Below are 12,720 nucleotides of genomic sequence, written 5' to 3'. Positions count from 1 at the left end.
GACACGTTTTTGAAAAAAGTAGTAAACAGATACAGATATCAACTATGACAGAGTATATCAGATGAAAGAGTATCAGATACAACACATTGAAGTCGTAGAGGAGCACAAATTTTGGATACAAAACATATACATTAACTCAGAGGGAGTTATCAATTTTGAGGTATATAGGTTATTGTAGAATTTTGAAAATTTTGAAGTCTTGAATATAAGTCGAGTCATGGATATGTTCTACTCGAGAAGTTAAGTAGAATATTGTATATTTAACTGTTTTTGACACTCATGTCAAAGGGGGAGATCGTTGATCTCAGATTGGTTTTGACAAGTGAGTGTCAACACACTTAAACCATTTACTTAGTTCATGTTGAACTAGTAATACATGCCGAGCACAACATGTAAATGTTAGACCATGTTGAGTTGCAATGAGTGCCAAATCACTCAAGTGTTGAGCAGATAGACCATGCTAAGTGATTCAAGTGCTGAGTAAACAGTGATGCCTAGTAGTGCAAGTGCCAAGTTAAAAGTAGAAATATAGTGCATGCCGAGCATCAGAGACTTCATATGCCGAGTGACATAGTTTGGACATATTTGCTTGTAATGGCACAAACAACTATGTAAACCATTTCTTAGTTGACTTAAGGATAGATTTCGATCTTTTGGAGATAAGGACAAATCTATATTTGGATTCCCTATGTAATTACATTCAGCCAATTAGAAAATGGGAAGGTTTAAGCGGCAAAATAGATGAGTCTTAGTCATAGATTCATACCTAACCCTAAACCACCAGAGTCTTGTTGAGGAGGACAAAGCCCTAAACTCCTTAACAATGTACAAGGGGTGAATGATCGAATTGGAAGAGCGAACAAAATAGTTTGCAAGAGCATTCAAGGTGACTTAGAAGTAAGAGTGAATTGCAGAATTAGTTAAAGAAGAACAAAGGATAAAGAAGGATACAACATTGATACATCAGATCGTAAAGGATCAATTGGACATTGTGTAGAGGTGATCTGTTATCAAGCAAGCAAGTGCCAATCGTAGGATCTATGCTGAGACATTTTGATAAGGTGTTGAAATCCTCTACCAAGATGGAACTTAATAGTCCTTGTAAGCCTTTAATAGGGTAGGCCTTTCACAAGGCAGATCATGATTGATGGTCAAACCATTGTAACCTTCATCGGATACACTTTATTGCTCTAGTAGTGAAGATTTGTGGGTGTCATCCCCACCCTAGTTTTACCTTCTCACTTGGAGGGTTTCTGGGTAATCATATATGGTGTTATGTGTGTGTTTGATTACATGTTTACATGAGTGATGCCTATGCTTTACATGTTATTTCAGTATATTAATGCATGTGATGTATGAATGGTGAAAGTTTTATGGGTCCAAGTTTAAAATCTTGATTCACCTGCCTGCCCCCTCAAAAGTTTACTCTCTTCCCACTTGTAATTCCAATAGGTGCTTGGTAGTCCTCAAGAGGATATTGATCCCACTATGAATCAAATGTAGCAATATCTTGTTTTTTCTTTACCTCAAAGGCTTTGATAGTGATAGGCCACACCCATGTCTTCTTATGCTCTTTTCTAACTCTATCATATGTAGAAGCAAGCTGCTTGGCTATGTCTAAAAATATTAGCCCATCAGATGGGTATCGTAGAAGCTTCTTTGGACACAAGAGGGTCCTAGCTACCCAAATATAGGTGAATGTCTCAAACTGGATGTAATATGCACCAACTTGTGTTATCTGTGTTGCAACTTTCCACCAATATTCTCTTCACATAATCCACTTCAATGAATCTAATTATGGAAAATATGAACCCATCATTGACCACCCTATATTCAACACTTTGTAGTGGGAGTTTCTTCTTCACCATGGATAGACTATATAAGGCCAAGCATTTGCCTCCTACATGCTTCCTTTTTTATACAATCCTAGATAATCTGTGGTTCTTGCTACCAAAAGATATATCATATAGGTCATGTAGAAGCGGGGATCATTCTTTATTGAAATTAGCTACGCATCTAGATTATCACTTAGTATTGTAGACCAGTCAATTGTCATCTTGCCTGCTCTGATGGTTTCAATGAAATGTACCATCCAAATCTCTAGATGACTTGTTGCAAGAAGACCCATAGCTCTACTCAGAAGAACAATTGAGTAGCCACTATCATCAATCATGTAACCTCTGGTCATGTCAACCTTTCCAGCTCTTCTTCCCAAGGGCATTATGTTGATTAGGTACTTCTCTTGTACCAAATCTTTGGCCCTTGTCTCATTCTCCCTATACAACTTGTTTGCTCCATCATAGGTAATATGAAGGTACTAATCTACCTGTGGAAGACAGAAGACCTTTTCAATGTTTTGGGGTCAGAGGTCCAAAACTATCTCATTGGTCACACTCTTGAACACCTTCTCTTCGGTTATATAGTGATGTGCCAGAGTCATAATCAATTCAGATGATTGAATGGACATTGGGTGAGAAGCAATGTTTACCAACCCACTTCAAACTAGTGTTGACACCATGGCTGATTTTTCTTTAGGCTTGTTACACAGTGTCAAAAAAGTATTCTAGTCAATATGCCCCAACTCGGTGTCTCAGATCTCAATGTGTTTGTGTTGAAACAAAGATTTCTTTGGTGCTCCTTGACACTTGAAAGCGATTGGCTTTGGTGTTGTCTTTGCAGCCATTGAGGATGAGGATGACAACATTATATCTACACAAAAGAGAGAAATGTCAATACCATTGATGTGGTAAACTCACGACAACGTTAAGACATGACTCAAACTAACATAAAGATGCCCGAAAACAATAGAAGATTGACTAAAATCCCCTAATGAGTTTGAAATACACACGTGCACTTTGTGCACCTAAGGCACCTACATAGGTGCACAATGTGTGCATGTGCGCTATTGGTCATGCCCTTTAGACTTATTGAGTTATAAGTGTGTAGATGCGCACTTAGCACATGTGCGCAACTACGCACATGATTTATCCCTTGTCTTTTTTGGGAGGGGAGAACTTGGTTTTCCTATATGTGCTTCTATTTGAGGGTGCACACATGTGCATGTGGACACCTCAACAGTTGGTGTTTTACCTTTGAAAAGGTAGAAGCTCTTTTGGAGTAGTAGAAATCTGAAGGTGCGAAAGTGTGATGAAGGTAGAGGAGCAAAAGAAACAAGTGAGGAATGAAAAGGGGGTGAGGGGTACTTATAGGGTGGGGTGGCCTAGTGCACACCTCTGAGAGTGTACACATGCACAAGTGTGTATCCTTGGCAGGAGGTGAGTATGCACAATGTGCACCTGGCGCACATGCGCATGTGCAATGGTGAAGAAGCAAAAGAAACAAGTGAAGAATGAAAAGGGGACGAGGGATACTTATAGGCTGGGGTGGTCTAGTGCACACCTCCAAGATGAGAGGTGAGTGTGCACCATGTGCACATGCGCAGTTTCTGCATTTTTAGGCCAAAAAAGTTAGTTTCTGATCCTTCAAATCTTGTTTGTGGTTTCCCAACCCGGTGCTGACTATTGACCTAGACTCGGAGGAGGGTCCTAAATGATCGAGGCACTTGACTAGGTGCTATAAGAGGGTATTTTTAAAAAGAGGGGGTCCCCATTTTGTGACTCAAAGTAGGGCATGTGTTACACTATGATGGGGATCTTGGTTGTACATATTCATTACAAATCAACCATCAAGCTAAACAAAAAAATCTCACAAATCTTTCTTTAATCACATGTACATTTTCTTTTAATCTCTTTGGAGAAAACTCAATTCTTACAAGTTTTCTCCCTTTCTCCACTTATAAGAGGTTCATTTGTTTGTACACAAATACATCATCAACTCATATAGCTACAAACCATTTACACATCCATCATTACATTCTTCATTAAGTTTCAAGCTTTTTCTTAAGTTGAATTTAAGGAAGACAGAGTAAATAGGAAAATCGTGCAATTAATGTTAATAGACCCCTTTTGCTTTGTGCATTCAAGCTAAACTTGTATTATTTTACTTGGATTTCTTTCTTGTCTCGTAGCATAGGATGAGAAACCTTTTCATACATGCTGAGATCTAATATAATCCTCACCTAGAGTTTGATTTGAAAAAATCCCTTTTTCATAAGGACTCCTCATTCTTTGTTGTTTTTACTCATGTCGAGTCTACTATAGTGTTAACTGACTGAGACTCAAATTGAAATTATAATACAACTAGCACTTGCACCATAGAAGGTGCAAGGGAAAAATCGATATGCAATTTTGCACGTGTTTTAACTTAATTACCTATATGCCCAACTATGTCAAATTGAACATATTATCCAAGTAATTCTTATCACATGCATCATTTGCCCCAATCAAAGAGATTTCTTAGCTCGTCTAGTTATGACATGATAAATAGAGTGGCCCAATTGATAGGACACAAATTCTTGTCATGGTGGATGGACCTAATAACTCTAAGAAATAAGAAAAGAAAAGGTATCTCAACTTGCTTGACTGGTGAAAATTCCAAGGAAAACCACCATGTATTATCTTGCCTCTCAAATTTATTAGGAGCTTCAAGTCTATTGTCCATTGTGACATTGAAGGATTCCTCTAAGACAAAGCCTTCTTATCTCCCTTGCCATTTGTCATGGTTGTATTTAGGCAAGAGTGATTTTCCTTTTAAAACTTCAACACTTTACTTTGTTCATAGAAAACCTAATGATTGGAAGTTTCAAACTATCGGGTTAAAAAGAAAATTTAATTTAGAGCTTAACCCCAAGTGTCCTTTCATGTTTTGTAGTTGTAATAAGAACCCTTTCAAACATAATTGCAAACCTGCAGTTGTAATAAGAAGAGAAAATCAAAACGGCACTGCTTAAAGACTCATTTGCAGGCAAAAATTATTATCGAAGCTAGCTCAAATAAACCAAATGTCTTACAATGTACTTTTGATATTAATCATAGAGAATCTAATGAAACATTTTGTAGATCAAAAGGTTCAAAAAGGAAAGAAAGTAAAGATTAGTACATTAAAAAAAACCATATATATATATATAATAGGTAATCAGCCGAAGCCTATATTATTTATTAAATTAATTATAATTATTTGTTAATCTCGAATAGATTTGAACTCAAGACCTCCCCTATGAAAGGTTCACAATTACCATTGTGCTATAGGCTCTTGCCTGAGCACCAACGATATTGCAAGCATGAAACAATAAACAATAATAAAAAAGCAATTGGCATGTCATTGACTATACCATTAATATTCATAATATTATTAGATTTGTACATTAGTTTTAAAAATGTTAGTTACACAATGCAATTTATATCCCTATATATTCTAAATTTTGTAGCAATGCAAATGACTACAAGAGTTTGAATTTCAATAAGTAGCATCTAACTAATACCATGAGACTTTAAAACATTTTAAAGATTTTTTAACCATTGAGAATATGTTGTAAGTCTAGATATACCAATTTATATCCTTTAATCTATAACTTTTTAGTGTCACTTGTCAGATTTATTTGTAGCTTTCAATCTATTGCCTTTCACCAATTGCTCATCAATTGCTCATCACCTTAATTGAAGCTTGGAGGACAATAATTAATTGGAAGCTCTACACTCCGTTCATTTCAATCTGCAAGGAACACTTACACTTTCAAATAAGAACAAGTGTCAAGTATTTGCTGTTATTTATAACTACTTTGAAACATATTTAGTTGGTTGTAATTGTATTATTAACTAATTATAAAGAATTCAAATTAATTTAACTTCCAATAGCTATAAAAAGCTTATTTTATCTAAACGAAAAAGAATATTTATTTATAAAATAATTAAATATCTTATTCAATTTAATACAAAAAAATAAAATAAAATAATTAGACAAGAGCCTACAACACCAATTAGCTGTGAGCCTTTTATTTGGTAGTGTTTCCAAGAGCCCATAATTATCACCTAAGCCAAGATCATCTATTAACCAACAAACAGTATTGATCAACCACCTATTGATGTTTGGAGCATAAATTTGCGGATCTAATATACCTAGAACTAAATTGAAGATGAATGTCACCTAATTTAAGGATTTCAATAGACCAAGATATGCAACTAATATCTTATTACAACTTCGGTTTGATGTACAGACAGAGAAAATGAAATTGTAATACATTAATGCTGTAAATTTGAATGTACATAACATAGAATGGTTTCCATGCTAGGTATCCTAATTTAAAAGCCTTCTAACATAAGAAACATAATCTCGAATCTTCTATAGGAGATCCACGAAACCTTAACAATAAATTCTTTGAGATGTAAGCAAAAATATACAATTTTGTAGCTGAGTGAGTTTTCCTGGTTAGATCAAAATGCTCCTCTCGCCAGTGTCTCCTGTTTACCTTGTGAATAAGTTCTGTGTTGCAATGCTGTTGATTCAAATCTCTTTTCCAATATGCTTCTTGAACTCTTGAAAGCCATCCAATTTGCATAAACAAATTTTAAGGACTAATCAGTTAAGCATTGAAAATGTTTCGTTTAGCACAAGGAATCTTTATTCTCTTCCACAATCTGGTCATATCTGCCAGATTTAAAACAATAGTTCAATATTTGAGGATGACTTACAAAAAATTCAAATAGCTTTGGGCTTTTGATGGGTTGGCATCTCTAATGAATAAATCTTGCAATACCAAAAAGAGCATTTAATCCAGGAAACTAAAAGTGCATTAAGATGCTTTTCCATTGGTGTGCTTATGGGAACGCCATAGATTAGCTAGGCGTTCTAGAACACCAGCACCACCTTTTGTAAACAAGCCAGAGAAACCCTGAGGAGGTGCTGCTGGAGGAAAATCTTCTGCCGGCATAGCAAATGGATGAATCATCTTTTCCAGCCTATCTAATGTCAGATAAGAGCCTGCATCTTGCAATAATTCAGAACCCATGATAGGAAGAGTATGATCCCTGTACAGTGGAGATGCCTGTGGCCATATACAGAATTCATGTTTCATGCGGGTAAAGGTCACACTAATATCTCATTGTAAAAAAATAAGATACATGAATCTTGTTTGTATTATTAAGCTTCTGCATCAAACATCATGGTGGAGGGCATACCTCAAGAGGGCTAAGACCTGCACCACGACTGTAAGTCAATTCAATACGGTACCTCCGTGGATCTTCGAGTGTCACCTGCATTTATATAAATTTAAAATGTAAATCCCATGCTTTAAAATGAAACATTCTGCTCATAGTATGCAAGTCAGATTTAATACAGTTACATGAAAATGTGACATCAATCTGCTTGTCATTATGATGATGTTGGAAGATATAATATTGTAGTATTGTACACATGGAGAACACAGAAACCACTGCTTACAGATTATGATGTAGTAAAAGGAAGTGCCTTCTGTAGAAAATTCATTAAGACTATCATAGAATCAGGCATGGCGAGGGAATCATCAAACTGGCCACAAGTTCTAATAATGGAAACTGCATGCATGTTTAAGGGAACCAAATACAAAGATAAAGACGAAAATGACTACTAATTTGAGTATTTACATGATTACTTAAGAGAAGCCCAATTAAAAATAAATCTTCCCTGGTGTTGGGGATGGACTGAATAAAAAGTTGAATTGATGCTAACACAAATGAAGATGGATATCTCTTAAATTGAAAATTGTGTCTGGAGATGGGGAACATGATGGATGTATGTTTTAGAAACATGCAGAACATCCTCTTTTCTTTTTGTTGTTTGAATTTTATATCGGAGTTTGTAAAAACCCTTAGTGAGCTGTATCCTTAACAAACATCAATTTACTTTGCTAATCAACAATTTGACATTTCGTAAAACATTTGGCATACAATGCTAATACCAATGAAATGAACTCCCAAAGTTTGCTGATTCGCAATTACTAATTTCCACTCTCATAAATAAAAGCAAGACAACTTTTAGTAATATCATGGATGATGGCTAAGCTAAATCAGACAGTAAGGAAAGAATTGGAGATTGTTCGTTAGGCCAAATGAACACCAAATTATTGAACTTTCTGAACACACACTAACTCTGAAGATTTATTGCAAATATTTATAACTAAATTCTCATCTCTGATGGTAAACTACAATTTGGCCAACAATAGCAATCTGTGGGAAAGCAAAATCAACCCTCAAATTTATTATTATTTTACCAGTCAAATTTCTTGAGAAGATACAACTCACAAGAAATTTCTGTTATCAGCTAGATGAACTGCCCATGTACATGCTGCTCTCCATGAGAAAATCACAGATGCTAACTGGGAATAAAGCTGCCAATGTAATTTGCAGAAGTCTAGGCATTCAACTTCAGATTTTCGATTACTCGAGAAATGAGGTCAACCAGATGTATTTGGCACTACAATTGCACCAAAATAGGTGCCCAGATTACAACAGCCAAGACGCCCTAGCAGAAAATGGTTGGTTGCTTATTCACAGAACTGAAGACACTAACTTAGCTGCCCAGAATGCAGAGTTTTAATTTCCCAGTTTTATTTAATAATTGCAGATGCCCAGCATCAACCAAAACATAAAGTATTCAATGTCCTTGATTGGTAAATGAAGGAGTGATCAACTTTAACAATTGTGCCCTCTAAATTCAGATTGCAACAAACCAATCCACTTTACCACAGCAGTGTTAATGGAGACAACACTAGCAAATTCTCTCCTCAAAACACAGTAAGCACAGTATGAGGAAATCAATTTCAGACTTCAAAATCAAACCCTTATACTTCAGCAAGGGCATCAAAATTCAGGACCTCAGAAAAAGCCACAAAGGCAACAAAAGAAAATAAATATCCAAGCGTGCTTTTTCCAATGAAGTGAGTTCATATTTATAATGCTTTGTTGATAAAAGTTCTCAAAAGAATTCAACTTTAGAAACTATGGAAGTTTCTCAAAAGAACTCAGCCCTTGGAACTTTCCAACACATCACTTTGAATATTTAATACTTGGCTTAGGCATACAATAAATGGCCCCTTCCAATGATGACTCAACCCTCAACTTAAGCATAGTTATAAAGTAAAATTATAACTTTATAATAAGCCATTTAATTATTCAATAATAATTTGGCCACTAAAAATATAATAACTTCCAAAATAGTCATCATTTAAATATTATGTCTGATATAGGAGTCAAACCTATTATTTCTCCATGTGACCAAATGCACTTTCCAAAAATAGAAAGGGTCCATCTCAATCAACGCCCAACTTACCACAAATAATAAGTACACAAATCTAAGCCCAAATGAAGTTTTTACTGAATTGTAGAGAAACCAAGACCTTCCCAAGCCAAGCCACTGCCACAGAAGACCCTCCATCCACAATAATTAGCCTACAAGGATCACAATAATAGGCTAATCGCTGAAATTCCAATGCTGGCAAAAATGGGGACATTACAGTCCTCCTTCCTCGAGATTGTTTGTCCTCAAGCAATTCGGCAACATAATGAACTCCAACGTCCACCTAGATCCCATATAAAGAAGTGCGTGACATCCCTGTCAACGCTAAACTGACTACAAACCAACATTATGAGGACCAACCACATGTCTTGCAACATAGCACCCAAAACTTGTGCTAATGATGTAGAAGTCAGAATGTCAACAGAAGGCAACTCCATAGAAGATCTATGCCCTCTTCTTCCCTGTATCCACCCACATAATATATTGGATTGGAATCTTGATCATCACTAACAATCCCTGAAAAAGACATAGCTACAGGAGAACCATATGCACTCATGCCAATCATCTCAACAATAGGTGTAGCCATGTCAAAAAGTTGATGCAGGAACATCAATTGCCGAAACAAAACTGATCCGAATCTGCAGATGGTGAAAACTAAGTCCAACTCCATTTAGGTAAGTGATCAACATCAACCTCAAACAACGGAATGCCATAAGACAATGCTACATCCATGTCAAACATAGGATTTTCCACAAAGTAAACCTCACTACTGTGATGAACTAAACTATAATACGAGTCTTCCTCGACATCACTCATCTCATCATCATAACACATAAACAAATGCATGCATATCACTAAACTCCTCAATAGATGGCTCAACTAGTGCAGAAGTGGCTGCTGATATGACAGTATCCTCGAATGCTCCTTCCTCAACTATCACTACATCACCATCAAACACATAATCCTAGGGGCTCATGTCAACAACTATATCATCTAACTCAACTTGACATGAATTCCCATCATACTCCACATCCACTGTGTCCAACTCATGCGGTGTCTCATAAGAAATGTCCCGCATATCTATAGCCATCACTGTATCATCACATTTCACTCTTCATGAAAGTGATATCACACTCTGCTCAAATCTTGGATTTGAAATTAGTTAGGTCATCTGTTGTGATTTTGATTCAACTTATTCATTAGCACATCCAACTATTTCACAATACCTTGTATCCTGGATTCTCCATCCCTAGGTGGTGAAGATACTCTTTGCGGGTATAATGCATACCAAAACCTCCTGTCACAATCCATAACACTGAAAACCAAATCTCCAAAATAAAGCACTAATAAAATTGAGCCCAATTCCTACAGGGTTGGAAACCACTTTGTTACCATTGTAAAGACCCTTAGCCGGCTATATCCTTAACAAACATCAATTTACTTTGCTAATTAACAATTTGACATTTCATCAAACATTTAGCATACAATGCTAATACCAATGAAATTAACTCCCAAAGTTGCTGATTCTCAATTACTAATTTCCACACTTATAAATAAAGACACGACAACTTTTAGTAATATCATGGATGATGACCAAGCTAAATCAGACAATGAGGAAAGAATTGTAGATTGTTTGTTAGGCCAAAAATGAACACCAGATTATTGAACTTTCTGAAGTTGAACACAATAACTCCGAAAATTTATTGCAAATATTTATAACAAAATTCTATTCTTTAATAGTAAACTCCAATTTGGCCAACAATACCAATCTGTGGAAAAGCAAAATCAATCCTCAAATTTATTATTATTTTACCAACCAAATTTTTTGAGAAGATAGAACTCACAACAAATTGCTCTTATTAGCTAGATGAAACGCCCACGTACAAGCTGCTCTCCCTGAGCAAATTGCAAATGCTTACTAGGAATAAAGCTGCCAATGTAATTTGCATAAGTCTGGGCATTCAACTTCAGATTTTCGACCAGTTGAGAAATGAGGTCCACCAGATGTATTTGGCACTACAATTGCAACAACATAGGTGCCCAGATTACAACAGCCAAGGTGCCCTAGCAGAAAATAGTTGGCCGCCTTATTCACAGAATTGAAGACACTAACTTAGCCGCCCAAATTGTGGCGTTACAATTTCCCAGTTTTATTTAATAATTGCAGATGCCCAACATCAACCAAAACATACAATATTCAATGTCCTTGATTAACAAATGAAGGAGTGATCAGCTTCAACAATTGTGCCCTCTAAACTCAGATTGCGACAAACCAATCCACTTTACCTCAGCAGTGGTAATGGAGACAACACCAACAAATTCTCTCCTCCAACCACAGTAAGCACAATATGAGGAAATAGATTTTAGACTTCAAAATCAAACCCTTATACTTCAGCAAGGGCATCAAGATTCAGGACCTCAGAAAAAGCCACAAAGGCAACAAAAGAAGATAAATATCCAAACATGCTTTTTCCAATGAAATGAGCTCATATTTATAATGCTTTGTTGATTAAGTTCCCAAATGAACTCAATTTCAGAAACTAGGGAAGTTTCCCAAAAGAACTCACAACTCTTGAAACTTTCCAACACAACATCACTTTAAATATTTAATACTTGGCTTAGGTATACAATAAATAGCCCCTTCTAGTGATGACTTAACCCTCAACTGAAGTGAAATTCTAAAGTAAAATTATAGCTTTATAATAAGCCATTTAAAGATTTCATAATAATTTGGCTAGTAAAAATATAATAACTCCCAAATAGTCATCATTTAAATATGTTATCTGAAATAGGAGTCACCTATTATTTCTCCATGTGACCAAATGCACTTTTCAAAAATAGAAAGGGTCCATCTCAATCAACACCCAACTTACCACAAATAGTAAGTACACAAATCTAAGCCCAAATGAAGTCCAATCTAAGCCAAACAAAGACCAAATTGTAGCTTACTCAATTGTGGAGAAGACAAGAGCCTCCCAAGCCAAGCCACTGCCTCTGAAGACCCTCTATCCACAAAAATTAGCCTACAAGGACCACAATAATAGGCTAATCCCTAAAAGTCCGATGTTGGTGAAAATGGGAACATTACTAAGTTTTCACTCGAGTGAATCACAAGCATATTACAGATCATTTTTCTAAACATTGTTTAGAAGTTCTAAACCAAAACAAGCTAACCCACCTGTGACATAACCATTGTACCTTAAATTGACTATGGTAAAACCTCATTAGTCTAACAGTATATGCCTCAAAGAGGGAAAGCCCTTCCCATAGAGCCATCCACTCATTTGTCTTTGAGCCTTTGGAAAATTAAGTCTCTCATTGTTTTAAGGGATTAGTATTGGAATGGAATATGTGTGTTTCTGTAAAAGCGTGAGTACCGTTTGGTTTCCAAACATCTGCTTGTAAATAAATCATCTCATGAATATACGAAGGAGCATATTCATAAATTGTTTACTCTGTATTCTTTCGGTTCTACCTGACTTACTTTTCATAGAGTTTATTTTTTGAAACTGCAGGTATCAAGCAGCCCCCACCTCTATTGATTACGGTTTA

General features: G+C 36.0%; 1 protein-coding gene across 10 annotated transcripts in view; it reads right to left on the bottom strand.

Annotated features, from left to right (window-relative positions):
* Nucleotides 1-6,117: 6,117 nt before the first annotated feature.
* LOC149575463 (inositol hexakisphosphate and diphosphoinositol-pentakisphosphate kinase VIP2-like) overlaps nt 6,118-12,720 on the bottom strand; it is a 272,894-nt gene continuing 266,291 nt past the window's right edge. For 7 of the 10 annotated variants that reach the window (XM_089815209.1, XM_089815206.1, XM_089815208.1 and 4 more), the window contains 2 exons: nt 7,074-7,148; nt 6,479-6,940 (listed from right to left, as the gene is read on the bottom strand). In XM_089815209.1, coding sequence (XP_089671335.1) covers nt 6,689-6,940; nt 7,074-7,148 — 327 coding nt within the window. In that variant the 3' untranslated portion in view covers nt 6,479-6,688. Of the gene's footprint in view, nt 6,941-7,073; nt 7,149-12,720 lie in introns of all 10 variants that reach the window. The other 3 variants (XM_089815210.1, XM_089815207.1, XM_089815215.1) reach the window with 1 other exon arrangement.

The sequence above is a fragment of the Cupressus sempervirens genome, chromosome 2, assembly GCF_028749045.1.
Source record: "Cupressus sempervirens isolate cs-2001-9-10 chromosome 2, ASM2874904v1, whole genome shotgun sequence".
Taxonomy (NCBI): domain Eukaryota; kingdom Viridiplantae; phylum Streptophyta; class Pinopsida; order Cupressales; family Cupressaceae; genus Cupressus; species Cupressus sempervirens.
The sequence above is the reverse complement of the archived record's forward strand: the minus strand, read 5'-3'. Positions and strand labels throughout refer to the sequence as shown.